General features: G+C 38.8%; 1 protein-coding gene across 5 annotated transcripts in view; it reads right to left on the reverse strand.

Annotated features, from left to right (window-relative positions):
• The window catches only part of TENT2 (terminal nucleotidyltransferase 2), a 46998-nt gene extending 30935 nt beyond the window's left edge, over positions 1 to 16063 (reverse strand). For 2 of the 5 annotated variants that reach the window (XR_009452644.1, XM_059694237.1), the window contains exons 1-6: positions 15723 to 16062; positions 8583 to 8753; positions 8303 to 8380; positions 3191 to 3428; positions 330 to 444; positions 147 to 238 (exon numbers count right to left, since the gene is read on the reverse strand). Coding sequence is in view for 4 of the 5 variants with exons in the window: in XM_059694237.1 (XP_059550220.1) it covers positions 147 to 238; positions 330 to 444; positions 3191 to 3428; positions 8303 to 8380; positions 8583 to 8716 (657 nt within the window). In the remaining variant the exon portion in view is untranslated. Of the gene's footprint in view, positions 1 to 146; positions 239 to 329; positions 445 to 3190; positions 3429 to 8302; positions 8381 to 8582; positions 8754 to 15722 lie in introns of all 5 variants that reach the window. The other 3 variants (XM_059694236.1, XM_059694235.1, XM_059694238.1) reach the window with 2 other exon arrangements.
• Positions 16064 to 25667: the final 9604 nt, after the last annotated feature.

Below are 25667 nucleotides of genomic sequence, written 5' to 3' on the forward strand. Positions count from 1 at the left end.
AAAGTAGTATTTCTTGGGTTTCCTTTAATTACTATAAACAAAGAATCCAAAGAAGTAATTAAAATAAAACAAATTATTTTCCTCAACGACTTTTGTATAAAATTTCTTACATGACTTAATATGAGAATAAATGTTTCTTTACTTACTGGTTCGTCTTTAACAACTAGACATAAATCACCATCACTGCTCCGGGTACCAAATCCATTTAAAGAGGACCCAACCAAAAAAAGTCTGCTTTCTAGAGAAACAGAAGAGAATTATAAGGTATTATTTCTAATTTAAAACAGAAATTCATATTCATAATGGGCATGAAAAACAGGGAAACATACGTGGAAATAATAGCTGAATTTCTCTCTGCAGTTGTGCTCTACAAAGTTCTTTCTTCTTTAAATCACTTACTTGCTGCTGACATGCTTCAAATAACTCCAGGATCTGCTGACTCAACTTTAATCCACCACAAAAAAAGTAAAAAAATTTGTTCAGAAATGTATAACTACCACAGTGAGAAGTGTAAAACAATACTACCAACAGTATTTTAAAGATGAATACGTATTTTCTCCTTAACACTTTACAATAAAAACTACTGTTACCTAAATAACAATGGTTACTTAGTAACGAAATAACTACTAACTGTTAAAAGGTTAAGTATCACAAGTCACAGAAAAGCATAGTCACAGATAATTCATAATAAGTATAATCCATGGGTCTGCTGACTCCAAACTTTGGTTGCTGTTTTTGGATGGCACATGAGCTAAGAATAGTATTTTTTTGTTTTATTTTGGGGGAGATATATATATTATTGATTTCAGATAGAAAGGGAGAGGGAAAAAGAGATAGAAACATCAATGATGAGAGAGAATCATTGATTGGCTGCCTCCTGCACGCCCCACACTAGGGATCAAGCCCACAACCCGTGCATGTTCTTTGACCAAGAACAGGACATACAGAAAAACTAGGTTGGGGAAAACACTCTAAATCTATAAGGTCTCCTAAAAAATTTACTGAAATATAATAATAAAAGTACATTAAAAAAAGAAAGTAAAAAGACAAACCACAGAATGAGAGACTATATCTGCAAATCAAATATCTGATAAGGGTCTAGTATTCATAATATATAAAGAAATCTTAAAACTCAAAAAGAGCCCAACCAGTGTGGCTCAGTGGTTGAGCATCGACCCATGAACCAAGAGGTCACTGGTTCGATTCCTAATCAGGGCACATGCCTGGGTAGTGAGCTCAGTAAGGGGCATGAAGGAAGCAGCTGATCAATATTTCTCTTTCATCTATATTTCTATCTCCTTATCCCTCTCTCTATAAAACATATTTATAAAAAAACAAAAAGAGAATAAACCCCATTAAAAAATAGGCAAAGGATCTGAATAGGCAGTTCTCCAAAGAAGATAAACATATGGCCAACATGCAAATGAAAAGATGATCAGCCCAACCAATGTGATTCAGTGGTTGAGTGTCAACCCATGCACCAAGAGGTCCACCAGTTTGATTCCCAGTCAGGGCACATGCCCAGGTTTTGGACTCCACCCCCAATAAGGTGCATGCAGGAGGCAGCCAACCGATGTTTCTCTCTCATCAATGTTTCTATCTATCTCTCCCTCTCTCTTCCTCTAATATCAATAAAAACATATTTTAATCAAAAACAAAAAATTATCAACATCATTAATCATTAGGAAATCAAATAAAAATTCCAATGAGATATCATTTCACAACCACTTGAATGGCTATATTAAAAAAGATAGACAACAGCAACTGTTGACAAGAAAGTGGAGAAATTGGAAAGCTCATCCACTGCTAGTGGGAATGTAAAATGGTGCAACCACTTCAGAAAACACTTTGTCAGTTCCTCAGAAAGTTATACATAATTTCCATATAACCCAGCATTTTCACTTCTAGGTATTTACTCAAGAGAAATGAAAATATGTCCACACAAAAACCTGTACACAGATTTTCATAGCAACATTATTCAAAATAGCTTAAAAATGGAAACAGGTCAAAAGTCTATCAACTGAGGATTGCATAAATAAAATATGATATATCTATACAATGGATTATTATTCAGCTACAAAAAAGAATAAAGAACTGATACCTGCTGTGTGACCTGGATGAACCTTGAAAACATGCTAAGTTAAAGAAGTAGAACCACATATAGTATGATTCCATTTATATGGAATTTCCAGAACAGGCAAATCCACAGAGATTAAAAAAAAAAACTTGACTAGTGGATGCCAGGGGCTAAAGGGAGGGGACTGCTACTGGAATACATGATTTCTTTTGGGAGTGATGAAAATGTACTATCTAGTGGTGATGGTTTCACAACTCTGTGAATATACTAAAAACCAATGAATCATACACTTAAAGTTTAAAGAGTGAATTTTATGTACAACTTTATCTCAATTGTACATAAATGAATTAATACAAAGTAGCACAACTAAGGAATGAAGCAAGTGTTCCTTTTTTCACTCAACATTTTCTGTACACTTACTATGTTCCAGGCTATGCTGGTTGCTAGAAACCCAAGATGAATAATACAAAGTCACGATACTCTCTTCAGGCTCATTCTCCTTAGTATACAAATGTCATATTTTTCAAGAGTGAAGCAGCTTTTAAAATGCAAAAACAGCAAATATAAGCCATAGGCAATCCAAGAGGATGCAGATAGTGTCATTTTCTAAGAATTATTATTTAAATAGCTTAATTCTATTTATTTGAAATGTGTGATTTTTACAAATAATGTTTCTAAAAAATCTTTCTTGATTTGAATGTATTATTTCCTATTACTCCTGGATTCTCTGTATTTGACATTCAAAAACCTCACAACAAACACAAATATCCCAAAAGAACATGCTTTTTAATACTTTATTAAAATATCCATATGAAAACTTGTTTTTCTGTCAATAAGTAACAAGAGTTCTCTAAACTAAGAACTCAAATGATTTGGCTCTAATCACAGATTCTTATGAAATAGAGAATCTCTCATTTCCTAATATGAAATTTGCATTTCCAAGGAAAAAAAAGCGAAGTGTCAAATTTCAACAGAAAACTCTGTGGAACAGTACTTTAAACAGTGCAAAAAAGGCATGTTCTACTCAATCCAAGACAATAGATATTTTTTATACTTTTAATACATTATTTATATTCACTTCCCAAAATGTAAAACTAAAATCTACATAATTACCTTATCTTTGGCCTCAGGCAGTGTGATTTCTCTAGGTTCTAAAATTGGTATTTCTCGAAAAGGTGGAACACATCTGACTATATCTGGTACATAGTTTGTATGAAACAATGGAGGCATTGAGTATCTTCTATCACCTGATAAAGGCACTAGGTGGTTAATTATAGTTGGCTCTTGGTGGGGTGAATGGAAACGTTGCCGTTTACCGTCAAGAGGAAGGTTTTTTTCATCGCTTAATCTCCTGAAAACAAGCAATATACCTTAGTAATTACAGGTATAACTTTCTGATAACAAATAGAAAACAATTAAGAATATAAAAATAACATGACAATATTGACATTTTCAGCAAGTCCACAATATTAGCTCTATGTGAATCTTAAAATATCCATCTTCAGCACAAAAGATGCAATAGATAAACACCTTATGGGAAAAATACGTATAAAAAAACAAACTACATATATAGGGTGTCCCCAAAAAATGTATACACACACTTTGAATAATTATAAAGGCAGTGTTTATTAAAATACATTTCATTTTCAAAATTGAGCTATCAGATGTTAAAGTATGTATACATTTTTGAGGGGACAGCCTGTATACAAAGGTTAGTCTCCTACTTTTGAACTGCCCCAATATTTCATCTCAGGAGTGAAAACTTTGTAGGAAAGTTTCTACTAGTATTTATAGAACCTCTAACAACAAAAGATCCAAACTCTAACATGAAGAGAATAAATTAAGTGAACTGAGTGCTATAAATTTTAAAAAGGCTCTTTGAGTCCACCTATGTTCTTACTCATCAGTAGGAAAAACTAAATTAAAAGATACTTTTTTAAAAAAGCCATAAGACATTGAACAAGAAAATGAAAATGATTGACATTTTAGATAACATTGCTAGTATATTACTGTTAAATTTCTTGGATGTGAACAATGTATTTTTGGTTATTTAGGAGAATATCCTTGTTTTTAGGAGGAATGAACTGATATGTATTGGGGTAAAGTGAAATGATGTCAACAACTTATTTACATATGGTTCAGGAAAAAAATGTGGGTATAGGGAAAGAAAGAGGCAGAAAAAATAAACAATATAGCAAAACTTTAATTGGTGAATTTAGGTTAATAGAATACAGGTGTTCATTTGTTACTCTTTTTTAAAAAATGTTTTTTTATTGATTTCAGAGAGGAAGGGAAAGGAAGAAAGAGATAGGAATATCAATGATGAAAGAGAATCATCAATCGGCTGCCTTCTGCACACCCCCTACTTGGGATCAAGCCCATAACCCAGGCATATCCCCTGACCAGGAATCAAACCAGTTACTTCGTTTCCTGGGTCGGCGCTCAACTACTGAGACACACGTGGCTGGGCCATTTATTCTTTAAATTTTCCTGGAGGCTTAAACATTTTCAAAATAAAAGGCAAGGAAAAAATCATTAGAAAGTAATTATTTATTGTAAAATAAAGGAATTTACTTCACTGATATATTAAGTTGTTCATGTAGATAATACTTTATGCCATAGGAAATGGTCCAATTCCTTTTAAGCTCTGAAATTCTACCAGTCATAGAAACCTGAAGGTTTTTATTGTAATACTCCTTTGGGATTATGCCAATTCTCCTTGACAGACCTGGAACTCCTATACCTGTTCGCTAAAAGTGAACAGTGCTAAAAACGTAAGAAATATATTTAATATTTTTTAAACATTAAAAGTAACTTAGAGCAGCGGTTGCCAACCTTTTGGACCTCACGGACCACCAGTGGTCCGTGGACCACGGGTTGGCAACCGCTGATTTAGAGCTTTATATTTTAAATATCTTCTATTGAGAATGCCAATTTAGTTTTTAAAATATGTGTAACTATGAATTAATGGAATTTATATTCATTCATAATTCACAAATTGGCTATCAAGGCAAATTTCCAAAAATTAAAAATCTGAATAAAGTCAGTACTTTTAGCATCATTATATAGCTTTCCACATGACAACTGTGAAGAACAACTCAGTGCAGCTAAGCAAAGGATCTAGAGCCAGATCTCCTGGGTTCATACCAGTTATGCCAATCTTATTTGAATAACTAATTGCTTAACTTCTGTGTGCTTCAGCTTTCTCCTCAACAGAAGAGGTATAATAGTACCTATTTCATAAAGTGCTGTGAAATTTAATCAAATTATTATTTGTAAAGTTCTTAGAACAATACCTACTATATAATGTGATCAGTAATTCTTAGGTAGTGTTGTTTTTACCTGGACACAAAAATTATAACATATTTTATATGTTTTAAATAGCAATATCTTTTAAATATTGCCAAATCATATTTTTATAATCTACCTCTAAAGCTCTATTATAATTACATTGATACATTAATCTCATTTAATCAAACTGGTTAAAATTAATTGGCTTGAACTTCTCTATAGAAAGCTTTATGTCATGTAGAAATTTTCATTATAATAACATTTATCATAGAACTTTACCTGTATAAGATTTAGATAAGCCAAAAAGTAGTAAACTTTAGAAATAAGGTGTTATGGGCTGAATTGTGTCTCCCTCAAAACTCAGATGTTTAAGCCCTAACCCCCAATATCTCAAAATGTGACTGTATTTAGACATAGAGCCTTTAAAGAAGTTAAAATGAGTCATTAGGGTAGGTCCTAATCCAATAAGACTAATGTCCTTAAAAGAAGAGATTAGAACACAGAAAACCCGGACACAGGGATGACCATGGGAGGACACAGAGAGAAGGCAGCCATCCTCACACCAAGAAGGAAAGCCTCAGAGTAAGCCAAACCTGCCAACACCTTGATCTTGGAATTCTAGCCTCCAGAATTATGAGAAAATAAACTTCTGTTGTTTAAGCCACCCAGTCTTATACTTTGTTATGGCAGCCCTATAGTATAATACAGAAAGCCATCTGATTTAGTTAAAAATCTCAATTAAAAGTAGTTTTCTGGAGAACCAAGATGGCGGCATAGGTTAACGCCGGAGTTTGCTGCTTTGAACAACTACTTCAAAAGTGAAACTAAAACACGGAACGGACATCACCCAGAACCACAGAAACGCTGGCTGAGTGGAAGTCCTACAACTAGGAGGAAAGAGAAACACACACGGACACTCAGAGGAGGCGCAGTGGTGAAGTCAAATTCTGAGGTGCGGAGTGCGCGGAGCGGGCTGGCGGCGGAGGGCGCGATTGTTGTTTTCAATCGGGAGGGAGTCGCAGACTCTGAGCACCAGATCCGGGCGAGTCTTTAGGGACCCAGACTCAAACGGGAGAAGCGGGACTGTCTGGCTTCGGTCAGAGCGAGTGCAGCTTTCTCTCCGAGCTTTGCAGCGGGTGCTGGGACTCAGAGAGGCAGAGCCCCTGGGGACAGGACTGAGAGCCGCCATAACTGCTCTCTCCGGCCCACCCTGTTGATCCTGTGCGACCCGCCCTGCCCAAGCCCTGCACGGAGGCATTTGCCGATAGCCTCAGGCAAAGGCTAGATTAGCACCTCCCTAGAGGACAGAAGTTCTCTCACTGCTGACACAGCTGATTCTCATAGCCACTTGGCCTGGAGGTCAAACCCTCCCTGGAATTAGCTACAACAATCAAGATTTAACTATAAGACTTCGAACAAAGACCACTAGGGGGTACACCAAGGAAGCATAACAAAATGCGGAGACAAAGAAACAGGACAAAATTGTCAATGGAAGAAATAGAGTTCAGAACCACACTTTTAAGGTCCCTCAAGAACTGTTTAGAAGCTGTCGATAAACTTAATGAGATCTACACGAAAACTAATAAGACCCTCGATCTTATATTGGGGAACCAACGAGAAATTAAGCATACACGGACTGAAATAACGAATATTATACAGACGCCCGACAGCAGACCAGAGGAGCGCAAGAATCAAGTCAATGATTTGAAATGCGAGGAAGCAAAAAACATCCAACCGGAAAAGCAAAATGAAAAAAGAATCCAAAAATGCGAGGATAGTGTAAGGAGCCTCTGGGACAGCTTCAAGCGTACCAACATCAGAATTATAGGGGTGCCAGAAGATGAGAGAGAACAAGATATTGAAAACCTATTTGAAGAAATAATGACAGAAAACTTCCCCCACCTGGTGAAAGAAATGGACTTACAGGTCCAAGAAGCGCGGAGAACCCCAAACAAAAGGAATCCAAAGAGGACCACACCAAGACACATCATAATTAAAATGCCAAGAGCAAAAGATAAAGAGAGAATCTTAAAAGCAGCAAGAGAAAGAAACCGAGTTACCTACAAGGGAATACCCATACGACTGTCAGCTGATTTCTCAACAGAAACTTTACAGGCCAGAAGGGAGTGGCAAGAAATATTCAAAGTGATGAATACCAAGAACCTACAACCTAGATTACTTTACCCAGCAAAGCTATCATTCAGAATTGAAGGTCAGATAAAGAGCTTCACAGATAAGGAAAAGCTAAAGGAGTTCATCACCACCAAACCAGGATTATATGAAATGCTGAAAGGTATCCTTTAAGAAGAGGAAGAGGAAGAAAAAGGTAAAGATACACATTATGAACAACAAATATGCATCTATCAACAAGTGAATCTAAGAATCAAGTGAATTAATAATCTGATGAACAGAATGAACTGTTGATTATAATAGAATCAGGGACATAGAAAGGGAATGGACTGACTATTCTTAGGGGGGAAAGGGGTGTGGGAGATGTGGGAAGAGACTGGACAAAAATCGTGCACCTATGGATGAGGACAGTGGGTGGGGAGTGAGGGCGGAGGGTGGGGCGGGAACTGGGAGGAGGGGAGTTATGGGGGGGGAAAAAAAAGAGGAACAAATGTAATAATCTGAACAATAAAGATTTAATTAAAAAAAAAAAAAAAAAAAAAAAAAAAAAAAAAAAGTAGTTTTCTGAAGAAATATAGCTTCATGCCATGTAAACCTTATGACAGAAATAATTCAACGAAGGATCCCTAAAATTCTTTAAATACTACACAGAAGTTTTAAAATTCTGTGACAGGACTGATCACACAGATCCCAGGGGGAAAAAAATTTAGGGCATATTGTCCATACAATTTTAATAAAATGTACATTATTACACAGTTCTAAGAAATGCAAAATTTTCTTTTAAAATAATTAAGATATACTTACTTCCTTCCTCGAAACAATGGGGAAATTGGACTGACATTTCCATATGTCAACTGCTGTAATGACACAGCTCTAGATAAGCTACCAAAAACAAAAAACAGTAGTAATAAACATTTTGTTCCTTAAAAAACAATTTCAGAAAAAATTATTTCATTGATCAAAAGATGACAAGTCATAATGACATTTTGTCTAATTTCAAATGTTTCATATAAAAAGGGTTCGTTCGCATCAAGTAGAAAACATAATTTACAAATGATATGGGCCAAAGTATTACCATACTTACTCTGCATTCTGAAAGTTGAACTGTGCATCTATAAGCTGCTGGTGTGAATAAAGAGTTGGTGATAGGGCAAAGAAGTTATGTTGTTGATGGTTTGGAGTGAAAGGTGGGCGACCCAAAATTGAGTTTGGGAACATGCTCTTGTTCACTAAAAGTGAACATGTATTCTTCCACCTAGAATAGTTTTAAAAGGCAAATTATTATGGCTTAAAGTTATTGAACTCTTTCATAACTAGTATCCGCTATTTAAAACAGTACCAAGTTTTAAATTTCATTTGCAAACTTATTTTTAAAAGTTTAACAGCTCTCTTAAGTTATATTATAGGTAACAAAAAACTTACTAATTAATTTTAAATCTACATTATCCACAGAATTATTCAAATGATAGTACAATATATGTTTCAAATTTTCTGATGTATCCTAATAAATTTACCCTAATATCAATAAATACTTTAGAAATCAAGTTATTACCACATACTCTAATAAAAAGAAACTACCTAAGAAAAACATTTAGTGAAACTCTAGATTCTTATAATTATTCCCATTATAACTTATGTAAAGGTATAAGCCATCATGCAACAACCTATGACTGAGATATTATGGATCTGATTAAACAAGGGAAGGAATTTGCATTGCCTAATAACTATTATAAAATTGTGAGATTATCTTTAAAGTCTAAATAGCGTATATAAAGGACTTCCAATATAAGAGGGCTTGTTCCACAAGAATAAGGAAAACGTGTATACAAAGAAATCAGAACCTTTCACTGACCCAGGCAGGACTAGATATTTATTTTTTTGCAATGAATGATCCTGAGGCTGCAAACTTACAAAGATTAGGGTATGATAACACACTCAAAATAAGTATTAAGTGAAGTCTACAAAGTGAAAAGAATCCTCAGCCCACCTTCCTAAAGCAGGAAATTAGAAAACTCATCTATAGAATAACTGAGAAAGAAAAGAGGCACATATAAAATAATAACCAGAAAACCTATATAACATAGTAACAGTTTTCCACCAAAGAGAAATTAAGCCAGCTAGCAAATACAATGAAGCCTACTATTGAATTGCCCACCATCCCCACAGAGCTTCTAATTAGATTTCTAATAGTTCTCACTTAAAGCAGACATCATGGACTGTCAGAAAGAAAAAAAAAATCTGAGAATAAACAGAAATAATACCAAGAACAAATGAAAACTCAATTAAAAACAAAACACAAGTAATGAAAAAAACATTGCATATACAAAACAAGAGTATACTGCTTAAAAACAGAAAGGGCTCTTGAAAATTACAAAACTGAAAGCCAAAATTCCAACAGAGAATTAAAATATTGGGGAAATCTCTTAGAAGGAACAAAAAGGAAAAACTGATGCGGGCAGAAGGGAAGCAGGAAATAGTAGAGAAAATAGAAAAGAATCAAACTATGTGGTCCAACATCCAACATAACAGAAGCTCCAGGAAAAACAGAGAAAGAAATTACCAAGTAAGTAAAAAAGAAAATTTCCAATTCTGAAGAACACCAATCCTTACATTAAAGGACCCAATGAGTACAAAGCACAGTTTAAAAAAAGAAATGAATATCAAGGCATACTATGGTGAAATTTCAGAATATCAGGAAAAAGAAGCTCATAAAATGTTACAGCGAAAAATGTTATAAACAAAGGGCTGATAATCAAAACTGCTTTAAAGCAACAGTAGAAACCACAAGACAATGAAGTCAATGCCTTCAAATTTCTGAAGAAAATGCTCTCAAGCTATAATTTTATACCCAGCTACATCACCAATGCAAGGGAAAATAAAAACATGTTTAGACATGGAAGGTATCAAAAAAGAAAACCTGGGAATTAAGAAAAAGAAGGTCCAACACAGCGCAGAGACGAAGTAAATTACCCAGGATGATGGTAAAGGGAAGCTAACAGCTTAAATTAGAGCAGGACAGAGGGCTTTAAGATATCCAAGGAGAAACAAAAAGTTAACTTATAGGTTACCTAATGTATCTGACCATAGAGAGCAATTCTTCTGGAAGAGCAGAAATAATTACAAGAAAAGAAAAGCAGCAAGTTCAAAATAAATTACTAAACTACAGAAAAAACACACTCAAAGGGTTATATAAAAAAGTAAATATAATTAGTTAACCTACTTGGTTCTTACAATAAGACAAACATTGAAAACACAGAAATAGTAATATATCACTTACTACATATTATATTTAAAGATCACATATATTCATATATTATTATGCAATATACATCACAATTTATGATGAGAGAGAGTACAGAAAGGTACTAAATCTTCATTTTCAGCAGATGTCAATCCAAAGAATGAGCTATAAAAGTTTTTTAGAGCATAAGAAAAGAACACTTAAGCAGCTACAAAAAAAATGGTAGTTGCCTCTGGGGTTTGATACCAGATGGTTGGAAAAACTGAAGCAGGAGACAACAGAAGAGAAAAAGAGAATGATCTGCGAAAAAATAAATCGCTCATACAAACTTTGTCCCCCTTTTTTTTTTAATTCTGAAAGATTAAAATTCCCCAAACTGGCCACATATAGTGAAATTTACCAGTCCAGATTCAAAAAGATTTTGTTTTTTGCTTTTATATCTTCACCCAAGGATATATTTTTTTAATTGATTTCAGAGAGAGCGAGAAACATTAATTCGAGAGAGAATCGTGGATGTGCCATCTCTGGCATGTATCCCAACTGGGGATCAACCCGAAAGCTAGGTTTATGTGCCCCGGTGGGGAATAGAACCTGCAGCCTTTGGTGTATGGGATGACACTCCAACCAACTGAGCCACCTGGCAAGGGCAGGCTCAAACAGATTTTAAGTAAGAGTCTCTGACAACCATCAGATATCATCCCAAGTGGCTGACTCTCATCTAAACCAAAGGCAAATGTTACCTCCAGAAAATAAGTTTGTCAACTTCGTTCGGCAGGCCTTTATCTGTTATAGGTTTTTTCTTAAAAAACAATCCTATAAAATCTACCACCCTGGACTGATTTTAACTCAAAGGAAATGGAAAATATCTTGAACCAAAGAGGATTCCAGAGAATCCTTTATTAAAAGTACACTCAATAATCATAGAATGTCAGATTCCAGACTGGCAGCTAATGTCTTGTTCTAGACCAGCAGTTCTCAGCCTGTGGGTCGTGACCCCTTTGGGGGTCAAACGACCCTTTCACAGGGATCGTCCAAGACCATCGGAAAACACATATATAATTACATATTGTTTTTGTGATTAATCACTATGCTTTAATTATGTTCAATTTGTAACAATAAAATTGGGGGTCACGGCATTAGGAAGGTTGAGAACCACTGTTCTAGACCCTTTGCCTGGGTTCATACTTTCTTGGCCTTCTTTATTCTGCTTCCCTGACCCAAATCCCCATAAGACATAATTCCTATTTCATATGATTCCTGAGAAAATGACATTAAATACAAGTCATTACAGTAATGAATTTTGCTTGATATTCCATTTTGTTAGAAAACAGATACTATAGATATGATCAACAAGGGATGGAATCTGTATTCAGAAAAACTAGAATTAAAAAGTTTTATTTTCAAATTTATTTAAATCAGTTCAGCTCAGCCAGTGTGGCTCAGAGGTTGAATGTGGAACTATGAACCAGGAGGTCACTATTCGATTCCCGGTCAGGGGACGTGCCCAGGTTTTGGGCTTAATTCCCAGTGGGGAGCATGCCGGAAGCAGCAAATCAATGATTCTCTCTCATCATTGATGTTTCTCTCTCTCTCTTTCCTCTCTTCCTCCCTGAAATCAATAAAAAACTATGTTTAAAAAAATCAGTTCATAATTAAAATTCAAAAACACTTTGTTTATACCTATAAATAATATAAGGCTGGGCAAAAGTAGGTTTACAGTTGTGAATACTTAAACATTTATTCTTGTACTGGAGGCCTGGTGCACGAAATTCGTGCGGGGTGGGGGGGTCCCATCAACCTGGCTTGCAATGAAACCAGCGTCCCTCACACTGGCCTCTGGCCCAAGGCCCCGCCGCTCCCCTCCCTCTGTGCAGCCGGGGCTCAAACTCTGGGCTCATGTCTTGGGGGTGGGGGGGGCGGGGGGCAAGGCGAGCCCAGTGTCACACCAAGGCCTCGGGCCAGAAGCCCCTCCTCTCCCACCACGGGGCAGGGACGCTGGGCTTGTGTTGCTGGGGCAACACCACCAGCATCCCGCCCCTGCCACTATGAGTGCCACCATCTTTGTGGCGAGTGATGGTTAATTTGCATATTACTCTTTAATTAGATAGATTATTTATTAATTATTGTACTATTTTCCATATGAACTATAAATCTACTTTTGCCCGCCCTGTCTTTCTTCCAGACCCAAATAAAGTCCTATACCTATGCATACAGACTTGAAGATCAGAAGTGACTTAATATCCCAGACCTCACCTATTCCTATCCCATTATAAGGTCAGGCCCAAACTAAGAATAAGTCAAAAGATGTCTTATGGCCCAGAAGTACTCTACAAAACTAATGACCCAATTATCCAAGGCTTAAAAGCTTACAATGATTCCATCGCCAAAAGTTAACTTTGGGGTAAATACTGAGTTCGACCTGTCCCAAATTCCCAGAAAACCACTGAAGTTTTTGGAGTCCCTCCATAACAAAATACTTGTCAGGTTCCCCTCAGTATGAATCTTGGCCTTCAGGTCTGGCTCTTACCAAGTCAGCCCACAAAGTAAAGAGGAACATTCCTAGGGAATGTAACCAGTGGCATTCAACACTCCCCAACATGAGTATCCTGCATGACCACCTAGAAATCAGGAAGTAACCCAAAAGCCCATGAATTTCAATTCCTCTTTCTAACATTTTTCCTAATACATTTCAACTCTGATTTTTATGAAGATAAAAATGTCACCAAAATAATAATCTATCCTAAACAATATAAGGGATAATTTTTTAAACAGAATAGTTTCAGCAAAACTATTATGACACCAGAATTAAGGAAATCACCACAGAATTTGAAATCTTTTTCTTTATATTCTGAATAAAGGCTTCACTAAGTAGATAATGATCTATATAAAACACTACTTCAATTAACTGTAGTAGCAGGTATAAGAAATTTTATAATAAATAAAATCCAGAGATTGGTAGTATCCCATTTTTCTTAGCTTGAAAGTTAAAATTTCTCCATCAGTACTTGACTATGAAACAGAATAACCTCAGTAAATTTTGAACTGTTTTAAAACCACTGCATTGGTTCTGGCCTTAAGAAATCTTAAGGATTGCTTCTTGAATAAGGTTGAACCAATGGGAAACTATACAGGTTTATTTGTAAATAATCATACCTGGGACAAGCTGTATCAGATTACAAAGTAATTCCTAGTGCTATATAGTATTTGATCCTGTACCTTACAACCTGGAATTTGTCCTAAACTTGACCTCTCCTCCAAGGAATTAGAGAACACCTAAGGTTACATAATTCCTTCATCGGGATTCCTCCGAAAGCAGAATTTACCTGGTATAATAACCAGAACTGTAGTGGCTAAATCAAACTATCTGTCCACTTTGCCTAAATGCCTTTGATCCATCCCCTAAACTCATTTCTTTTCTCCACAATGCAAAAGTCCAGTCCCTAAATCCTGTTCACGCACTGTCAAAACCGCCTGCAGGTTTCGAAAATGACACTCTTTTTTTTTAAAATATATTTTATTGATTTTTTACAGAGAGAAAGGGAGAGGGATAGAGAGTTAGAAACATCGATGAGAGAGAAACATCGATCAGCTGCCTCCTGCACACCCCCCTATTGGGAATGTGCCCGCAACCAAGGCACATGCCCCTGACGGGAATCGAACCCGAGACCCTTCAGTCCGCAGGCCGAGGACACTCTATCCACTGAGCCAAACTAGCTAGGGCACGACACTCCTTTTTATTAAGAATTTGATTCCATCTAAGTGTTGAAAAATAATCTAGTCACATGGTTTGAAATGGACATTTCTTAAATGACCTGTTTCACATGGAGCTTATCTGTTAGACTTAATTGGAGTTCACACATCAACAAAGTAATGTCACTATTATTACCTATCAGTACGTACGAAGAGCCTTCAGGCCGTTCATCAGTACATGGTAATGCTTTGAGGTGATAAATCATATAACAATGGGGGGAAAGGGAGACATATGTAACACTATATGTAATACTTTAAACAATAAAGAATTAAAAACAATAACAGCCCTGACCGGTTTGGCTCAGCGGATAGAGCGTCGGCCTGCGGACTGAAGGGTCCCAGGTTCGATTCCGGTCAAGGGCATGTACCTTGGTTGCGGGCACATCCCCAGTAGAGGGTGTGCAGGAGGCAGCTGATCGATGGTTCTCTCTCATCGGTGTTTCTACCTTTCTATCCCTCTCCCTTCCCCTCTGTAAAAAAAATCAATAAAATATATTTAAAAAAATAAAAATAATAACAAATCATACAATATGATGGCATTTACAAAAAAAAAATAGTATGTTACCTATAATACAAACACACAAACTTAAGTGTTCAGTTAGGCTCTCTTTCCTCACAAAATCACATAGACTGCACATCTGCCAACGAGTTGCCAAGGAAGCTTGAGTTTTTACAGTTTCTGTTTCTCTGTTGTTCACCCTATTGGAATACGATAACTAAAACAACTATTTGAAACAAAAGGCTGAGAGAGCTGAAACCAGACAGGTTACTCCGTAGTCCGGAAGTTGTGAGAAACGTAAACCCCTCGTATTCTGGCCTAGGAAGAGAGACTGAAGAGCCCGTCCACAAAGGCTGACCAGGAAAAGAAGGGCAGCGACCTGACAGTCCTACTCTGTGCACTGTCCCGTACAGGGAAGCACCAGGGCAACGCCAGGCCCATTTAAACCAGCCTCTGACACACCACGCAGGGACCCCAAAACACTCCTCCTCTTTGGGTCCATGGCTGAGGGCAGGCACGAGGAAGAGAAACGAGTGGGGGGGGGGGGGGGGAAGTAAACGGTCCAAAGATTCTTAAAAAGGCACAGTTCCATGGGGCCGCCTATAAGCCTGGGAAGAGACACCGCCGGAATCTCCCACACAAAACACACCCGTAGTTTCCAAAAAGTTCCCCGCGCCCCGCCCTCTGCGCCTAGGCCTGCGGGGCGCGTCCCGCTCCGAAACCCTCCAACTCACAGGTGTCCTTGGGGCAGGGCCTATCGGCACTGCCCGCCCAGGAGCTCCACGGCCGGAGCGGCGGCGGCCCACGCGCCCGGGAGTAGCTTTCGCCGGAGCCGAGAGGCAGCGGCCCGCGGAGTGGCGAGGCCTGGCTCCGAACGCGGATTGCGTTCTACACCCGAACTCGGCGGCCGGGGCGGAGAGACGCGAGGAAAGGCAGGGCCGGCAAGGGTGTGGGAGGTTGAGGGCGGTGGCTAGAGGCGGAAGACCGAAAAGTCGCCCCAAAAGCGGCGTTGAAAGCCCATTCGGAAACACCCGGAAGACCGCCGTGACCCCGGATGGGAAGAGCGGGGGAAGTCACACTTCCGGCAACACCCCCACCCCTCCTGCGAGCGCTGTGCTAGAAAGCGCATGCGCACGACTGCTGGGTCCCGGGTTGGCGGGAGATGCGGCTCAGCGCCAGGGTTGGAGGGGAAGCGCTAGGACTACCCTGAGGCTGGAGACGTAAGGCATCAGCCGAGGGCCGCCTGCCCAGGCCCACGCACTGCGGTTCTCGCTCTGGTAAACATTTTTTTACTGGTCCTTCGTGTCTCAGCGGGGTGACTCCTCCCCAGAGAAGCTTTTCCTGATCCAGTTTTCCCTCTTCTGCACCCATCTGTATTAAGCTTTTTTGTCTTTTTATTTTTTGATATATTTTTATTGATTTCAGAGAGGAAGGGAGAGGGTGAGAGAGATAGAAACATCAATGATGAGAGAGCATCATCGATCAGCTGTCTTCCTCAAGCCCCACATTGGGGATGGAGCCTGCAACCTGGGCAGGTGCCCTGACCTGGAATCAAACTGACCTGCTTCATAGGTCCACGATCAACCTTAGCCACACGGCTGGGTTTGTATGTCTTATGCTATCTTAGCATTCACTTCCTCGAGGCCTGAACTAGCACAGCAGCCTTCGCCCAGAAAGTGCCATTTAAGATGAAAATTTGAGCCCTAGCTGGTTTGGCTCAGTGGATAGGGTATTGGCTTGCAGACTGGTCCCAGGTTCCATTCTGGTCAAGGGCACATGCCTGTGTTACCGCCTTGATCCCCAGTAGGAGGCGTGCAGGAGGCAGCCAATCAATAATTCTCTCTCATCATTGATGTTTCTCCCTCTCCCTCTCTGAAATCAATAAAAATATATTTTCTTAAAAAAAAGATGAAAATTTGAGAGGAGAAAAGGAACAGTCCTGAGTTAGACAGGAGCTTGGCACAGTGCCTGACACGTGGTTAGTGCTCAATAAATATTGCTTGAGTCAATGGAATGCAAAGCACTTTGTGTACGGCATATACTGTTAATTATTCCTCAAAAACAATTTTGAAAAAAAAGTTATATTATTATCCCTAATTTAAAAATGACAAAACTGAGGATCAGAGCTGTAATGTGTCTCGTCCAAGGTCAGGCAGTAGTTGAAAAGTACAGCTAGGATACAAATTTAGATTTGTTTTTAACTGCTTAACCAAGTTATACTGGCTCTCTTCATAGGAACTAAAAATGGGCTTTGAAAAGAAGATGCCTGCAATAGAATTTTTTTAAATTTGTAATTCATCCAAAAGTCCCTGGCTCTTATAAAAACAGCAGAATCACCCTAGTGATGCATATGAAAGACATGAGATAACTGGAAAGGATTTCATTAATGGAGACTATGTTGTAAGAAAAGTTCTATAGTTAGAAAAGCAGAAGTTTGAAAGAAATTCTAGGAAGTTCCTCTTCAAATCATTCCATATGGAGATACACAGATGTCTAATGAGGAAGAAGTGACTGAAACCAGAGGTTCGGGATAGAGTTAGATGATTACTATGGCATTAAAACTCTTTTACCTTACCGATTTTGCACTTTCCAGTATGATCCCTCACACATCATGGGTACACTTCCAAAGTTCATTCTTCTGTATGCAATTTGAGAACATCCTGGCTAGCGAGTTGAACAGTGCTCCTTAGAATTCAAAATACCCTACTCTATAATTCTATCTCTAATGAGTTTATTATAGAACAATCCCAGCAAATGGTTTTAGAATATTAGACCAAAGCGAAGTTTAGCAATTATCTGTGCTCCTCGTTTTACATGTAAGAAAACAATGGATGTATTAAAGATAGGAAAATAAATAAATTAATATATACTAGGTCATTTGAAGTAGATCAGCATGTAATTTCAACTTAGATATGATGTGAGAATAGACAGTACAATCAATTAAGGCAAATGCAAATTCTACACAAATACACTATGAATATAGTTCTCTATTCACCTCGACAGAGCCCTTGGAAGTTTCAAGTTGAAATTACTGCCATAGGTTCTCAAGCCTCTAAAAATTGCTATAATAAATATAAGTTTTAGTAGGAATTTGCTCAGAGTTATAAATTAGTGAGTTGGTGGGGTGGAGGGTTCATAGAATGTATTGCTTTTTATAGAATTTGTTTCACATTTACACTCCTTGAATTTTTTTTTTCTTCCTGGGAAGGTTATTGAAAGGGCAAGGGCTACGCCCTCCATCTTACCCCGGATCCTCCATTTTGGGGCAGCAGCCTTAGCCATGTGCTCGGCAAGGAGCTTCTTCCCGGAAGCCCAAGCCTCTGCTCTTTAAACTAACCAATGACAATCAAGGGAAGTGCACGCCATATACCAGGGGTGGGCAAACTTTTTGACTAGAGGGCCACAATGGGTTCTTAAACTGGACCGGAGGGCTGGAACAGAAGCATGGATGGAGTGTTTGTGTGAACTAATATAAATTCAAAGTAAACATCATTACATAAAAGGGTACGGTCTTTTTTTTTTTTAGCTTTATTCATTTCAAATGGGCCGGATCCGGCCTGCGGGCCGCAGTTTGCCCACGGCTGCCATAGACACAACCACATCCTGTGTAACAAGACCCCGACTTGCACCTGGCCAATCGGCAGGGCCCACAGTCCTCTCTCCTCCCCTTACTCCACCCCCCTATAAAACCCCTCTTCCCACAGGGCTAGCTCTCTCTCTGCTGCTTGCCGCTGCATCGGCGAGTGTGGTCAGGGAGCTGAGCTAGCTCGAATAAAGACTCTATCTGCTTTTGCATCGGACTTGGCTGGCTCCCTGGTGGTCTTTTGGGGATCCTGAAATCTGGGCTTAACAGTTATCTCTCACTAATTCATTTGTTCATTCATTTAATCAGCCATTCAATCAATCAACAAATCTTTATTGAGCATCCATTATTTGCCAGATTCTTTTCTAGGCAAATAGTTACAACTTAAACATCATCATTGGGAGGTGGAGGGTGATAGTAATGAATACCTGGATACAAGAGACAGCTATTTAGAAAAGGAGCCAGAAGTTCAAAACCAAGCAAAGCAATATGTAAACAATATTAAATCTCAGCACGGCTGGAAAAGTGTTTTCAAGAAATACAATTTCATTTAAAAGAATATTTCCTCGCCCTGCCGGTGTGGCTCAGTGGTTGAGCGTCAACCTGCAGGAAGTGGGCCTCTGTGATCCATCTCCAGCATAGTCAGCTTTTGATGGAAACTGTTCCTGAATTTTTCCAGGGCAAACAGAATATAGGGAGAAGGGAAGAGGATGTAAGACAGTGGTTCTCAACCTTGGCTGCACATTAGAATCACCTGGGAATCATTTTAAAATCCTGATTTCTGGGCCCCATCCTCCGGAAATTCTGTTTCTTTGTTATGGGGTGGGGCCACAACATTAGTAACAAAGAAACAGAATTTCCAGAGGATGGGGCCCAGAAATCAGGATTTTAAAAAGATTCCCAGGTGATTCTAAATGTGCAGCCAAGGTTGAGAACCACTGATGCAAGAGCAAGGAACTCTGGACGTGGGCCAGCATCATGGTGAAAATCCCCAAAGCGCCTGCCCCAACTAGATGGGGAAGGTGGAGACAACTAGAATAGGCCTCAGACCAATTTTTTTTAATGGCCCAATGGGAGACAATAAGACCTACCTGACATATGAGGAAACAGGTGATCCCATAATATTCAGCCAATGGAGAACCGGAGGAGGGACTGAATAAATGGGTGGTGATAACTGCCCAGCTGTGCCTGTGCAATCTGGACTGACACAGGCTCTCAAGAACATCTTGTTTTCACCATACTTCTGTCTCCGAGTTCATTATTTGAATTCAGACTGGTGAGCATTTCTCACAGACCTATGAACCAGGAGGTGACTGTTCGATTCCCGGTCAGGGCATGTGCCTGGGTTGTGGGCTCAATCCCCAGTGTGGGGTTTGTAGGAGGCAGCCGATCAATGATTTTTCTCTCTTCATTGATGTTTCTATCTTTCTCTCCCTCTCCCTTCCTCTCTGAAATCAGTAAAAAAGAAAATATATATATATATATATATATATGTATATATATTTTAATGAATTTTTACAGAGAGGAAGGGAGAGAGATAGAGAGTTAGAAACATCAATGAGGGAGAAACATCGATCAGCTGCCTCCTGCACATCCCCTACTGGGGATGTGCCCGCAACCAAGGTACAGGCCCTTGACTGGAATCGAACCTGGGACCTTTCAGTCCGCAGGCCGACGCTCTATCCACTGAGCCAAACCGGTTTCGGCCAGTAAAAATATATTAAAATAATTTCCTCAAAAGGAAAAGTGAAGAAAGGGGCTGGGGAAAAAGTGAACTCATTGTACAAAAAGGTAATTCTCATAAGTATCAGAAGGTAGTGCTTTAGTGTCTAAATTTTTCTATTGGTATTCAGCCTCGCTTTCTTTATACCACACTTTCTGCTGTTAACAATTTCTTCTTAGGAAGTTCCCACTCAGAGAAATGTTCAGGGTAATGTTAACCAGATAGCTTTTTCTAATCTTCCCCAGGAAAAAAATGCAAAGCAGGGTTTGAAAGTAACACTGCCATCTACAAGCAAGTACTTTGAAAAACAACAACAACACTGAAATTCCATCATCTGGGGTAGATGTCCAAGCTGCCGGAAATCTAAGAATAAGACTTTGCAGTGGGGCTTCTGGTTTACAGAAAATAGAAATGTGATTAAAATAAAATCAGAAAAATAACTTCAGAGTCTTGGCATCCTTCAATTACAAAAAGTCTATTTGCCTGTATATTTTGTCTCTATATTAGCTGCATCTTTCCAGTAAAATGAGATAATTAGCCATGTTCCTTTAACATCTCCGCATCTGAATTTCCTTATCTGCATGGGGATATTATAATAGCATCTACCTCTTTGTCGTGAAAATTTAATTCTTAGTGTTTATTAAGAAGGTTTAAACATCAATCCAGATACCTGTCCATTTAATCATTTCCTAAGTATCATTATGTTTAGCCTTAACCACTACTAATAGCCAGGACTCCTTCCCTCCCACCACCATCTCCCCCCAAAGTTACCAAAGCCTTTGTTTTTAGATGAATCTGACGATATGCATAGGATCATTGAGTAAGACTATTTTCTGATTCATCCTGCAATGTGTACCTGACCACCTGGTTACAGAAGGATAGAACTTCAGCATTAATAATAATAATAAAGTAGTAGGCTGTAAAAAATATTTAGTGAATTGACTTTTTATTTTTAGGAGTTACAGAATTCAGCAGGTAGCTCCAAGTTCTAATCTCTTAACAGATATATATCTTGATGTTAAAATTACTTTACTTTTTTAATATATTTTTATTGATTTCAGAAAGAAAGGGAGAGGGAGAGAGAGAAAACATCAATGAGAGAGAATCATTGGTCAGCTGCCTCCTGCACGTCCCCTACTGGGGATTAAGCCTGCAACCCAAGCATGTGTGCGGGCGCGCACGTACAGTGGGATTGACCGACTTCGTGGCCCATGCGCAGAAGTCGGTATTTTGTGGAAGAGCCACACAGGCGTGCATCTCCTAAACTCTAAGGAACCTCATGAGGCTTGCAACCAGGGCAGCAATGGGCAGTGGCAGCTCCTCCTGGGTAACCCCTGACCCTGTTCCCAAGGCCCTCTTTTCTCTTTGACTTCTTAGTGAACCAAAGGGTCCCAGCCTAGGCTCATTTCCCCACGTAGTCCTTCTGTTATCCTAAGCCCTTCCTTGTTTCACTGTCCACAGCTTTAATAAGTGTCCTCTAAAATTCACGTGGACTCGGGTTGTGAAATTTTTCCTGCATGAAGTCAAGATCCCACACACTACCAGCTAGCCAGATCTACTCAGGGTCAGGTTCCCTGCCTGGTAACAGCTTCATTCAATTACTGTCCAGTAGCCCAATTTATATTTCTACCAAGTGACACCAAACAAGCCAATCAAATTCTCTCTTTGAGAACCATAAATTATAGATGAATAAAGGACAGATTACTCCAGTTTAATTAGTCCAAGTGATACTGAGCAATTTATGATTTTTAGTAATGCTCAGTGTTGCAGTAAGTCCCAATGTAGGGAAATTTGGGACCCAAAGCAACGTCCCTTGTGCAAAACTTCCAACAGAGAAGGAAATCTGTGTGACTGACTTGGTATTTTCTAAGTTCTATTTTTCTCTCTCAGCAGATGCCAACTTCAAGAGAACTTCCTTGTGAGTTCTGTAACCCCTTGCAGAGTGCTGAGCACACACATACAAGAATTCAATAAATATTTGAGAGGCTAAATAACTTTTTTAGAAAGTGTTTATAATTCAACCTAAGACATCCTATATAATAAAAGCCTAATATGCAAATAAACCCAATGGAGGAACAACCGGTGGAACAACCAGTCGCTATGATGCGCACTGACCACCAGGGGACAGATGCTCAATGCAGGAGCGCCACTCAGCCAGAAGCCGGGATCAAAGGTGGCAAGTGCAGCAGCGGTGGCGGGAGTCTCCCCTCTGTGGCAGCACTAAGGAGCAGCAAGCCAAGTGGTAAGGAGCAGCGAGCAGGCAGGTGGTAAGGAACGAGGGGTCCCAGACTGTAAGAGGGCGCAGGGCGGGCTGAGGGGAACGCCTCCTCCAGTGCACGAATTTCCTGCCCCGGGCCTCTAGTTTAATTATAAAGTAATGTGTAACCATTATAAAAATGTAAACAATATAAATTGAAGTTCATGTGCTTTTTTTCTCCCCTAATCTCAACCTAAGGATTATCTTTAAGTTTGTTATGTTTCTCAGACCTTTCAATATACAGACATACTAATCTATAAAGTTTTTTCCTTATAAAAAATGGAAAATATTAGAAATAAAGTCTTTGTTCCCATCCCTTTCCTATTCCCCAGAGGCAACAACTATCAGATTGTAATGTTTTGCAACTTACTTTTTAAAATTAAACATTTTGTCTATTCTTCATGTCATGTGTATGTGCGTGTGTGTGTGTACCTCATTGTTTTATATGTCTGCGTAGTGTCCTTCTGGTAGTATGGATGTAATAATTTTTTAAAATAACTTTCTATGGTTGAATATTTATGTTATATAGTCTCCAATTTACCACTATTATGACTAACTAGAGGCCCGGTGCATGAAATTCCTGCACAGGTAGGGTCCCTAGCCCTGGCCAGAGATCAGGGCCAATCTGTGGGGTGACTGGCAGGTTGATTGGGGTGGGGGGGGCCCTGCTGGCACCCACCTTGGCTGGCCTGGGGCCTGCAGGCTGGGGGCAACTCCTGCGTTGAGCACCTGCCCCCTGGTGGTCAGTGCACATCATAGCAACCGGTCATTCCACTGGTCGTTCTGCAGTTAGGTTGATTTACATATTAGGTTTTTATTATGTAGGATGCTACAATGAATAATGCTACAATGAACACCCTTGCACACTTGGGAGTATTTTTGTGGGCTATACACCCCGAAGTAGAATTAGTGGGGAAAGTTACAGTAATGTTTTGCAAAGCAAATTCAGTTAAGAAAGCTTGAATTCTAGGCTTCACATCTGCTCTAGAATTCTATAAGGTCATTGGCAAAGAAGTCTACAAGATCTTTATAATAAAAACAGTCACATAAGTATAATGTACCTTTCACTGGTTAAGAAAGTACTTGTGCTACTAATTTGTTATAAAAAGACCCGAGTTTGAATTTTTACTTTACTACCTACCGATATGTGAGCAAGTGGTAAGCTCCCAGAGGTTTGTATTTTGTGTTTGTCCTTGCAAAATGGAGATAACAAAAATTCCTAGAGTATTTTAAAGATTATATAAAGAAGCCCAGCGGAGATCCTTGCAAATTGGGACATGCAGTAGATGTAATTGATGTAAAGGGAAGAAAAAAGAAAATTCTCATGGAAATATTTCAAGGAAAAAATAGCTCTGAGCCCTTGAACCAAGAACCACCAGTTCCTTCACCTACAAAATAAAGGGATTGAAATAAATTATCTTTAAGGTCCTTTTCCTTCAAACACTAATAAAAATTGTAGCAGTGACATGTATAAAGTGCTTACTTTTCTAATTGCCTTGTACTTATTGATTCATTTAATCTTGAGAGCAAACGCATGAGGCAGGTACTACTATTACCATTCCCATTTTACAGATGAGAAAACCAAGGGATGGAGAGATTAGGAAACTCACCCAAGATCATAAAGCTAGTAAGGGCTTTGGGCCTCAGTTGTCTGGCACCAGAGTTCATGCTCTTAACCTTCATTCAGTGACTTATATCCTCAAACACTTGAGTTCTTTGATTTATGTGGATATTTGTAGGAACTTTATTTTCCAATAGTTTCTGCTTTGTTTTACACTTATTTAGAGGTGCTTTTTCCTTTTTTGAAAAAAAGTTAGATACAGAGAAGAACTTAGTTTTCTACTGCTGAGTAACAAATTACCCCAAAACTTAGCAGCTTTAAATAGTAAACATGTATTATATCTCAAATTTTTGTGGGTCAGAAATCAAATCTAAGAGAGACTTAGCTGTGTTCTGGGTCAGGGACACTCCTGGATTGGTAGTCAGGTTCTTGGCCAGAGCTACATCATCTGAAGAGGCTGAGACTCTAAACTACTTCTGAGTTCAGTTATATGGTTGTTGGTAGGAGATTTCAGCTCCTCACCACATGGGCCTCTTCATAAGGCTGCTCTTATAACTTGGCTGCTGGTCCCCCAGAGTGAGACATGAGAGAGAGAAAGAGAAAGGAGGAAGGGAGAAAGAAGAGAGAGAGAGAGAGAGAGAGAGAGAGAGAGAGAGAGAGAGAGAGAGAGAGAGAGAGAACCCAAGAGAGAAGCTGAGGCTTCTTCCTGGCTATTCTCCTCATCTCAGAGGTGACATTATATCACTTTGCTTCTGTTTGCTAGAAGCAAGTCACCAGAAGTCACCAAGTCTAGCTCAGGCTCAAGAGGAGGGAAATTAATTCCATCTCTTAAGGAGAGGAATATAAAAATACATATATAAGAACATATCTTTAAAACCACAGGAAGTACAAAGAAAATATATAACAAAGAATAGTATACTCATTGTCCCAAATTGGCCATTATTATCTTATCATATTTTTCACAAGAACATTTTTAATTAAAAAAATATTAGAAGTAAAGTCTTTGTTCCCATCCCTTTCCTGCTCCCCAGAGGCAACAGCTATCAGATTGTAGAGCATACCTACCAAGTCTTTTATATGCTTTTATGCACATTTAAATACAGTGGAAAACAATGTCTACCATCGTTTTGTGAGTTTTTAAATTTTTCATCGATGGCATCATACCTGCATATCCTTCAACTTTCCATGTTCACTCCAGGTTGTTTCTGAGATTTATGTTTGCTGATATATTTAGACCTAGTTTAATATTACATTGTATACCAGACCATTTTCAATTCATCTATTGATGGAGATTTCCTAAATTATAAACCATTAGTACAGTCAATGCTGCAAGAAATAGCTTTTCCATGCTTCCTTGTGCACATGTGCAAGAGTCTCTCCAGAGCAGTGTTTCCACAGATTTTGACGCCATGCGACAATGTGAAATTTCTTATTGTAACCAGGCTGTGCCTCATTGTGACCGGTTAGTTATGTATATGTAACTAAAACCAAAGTCTCACGAGAAAGAGTCTTTCCTTTCCATGAATAATGACCTGATATTACCTATGTTAAATCC

This window comes from Myotis daubentonii, chromosome 4, assembly GCF_963259705.1.
Source record: "Myotis daubentonii chromosome 4, mMyoDau2.1, whole genome shotgun sequence".
Classification (NCBI taxonomy): Eukaryota; Metazoa; Chordata; class Mammalia; order Chiroptera; family Vespertilionidae; genus Myotis; species Myotis daubentonii.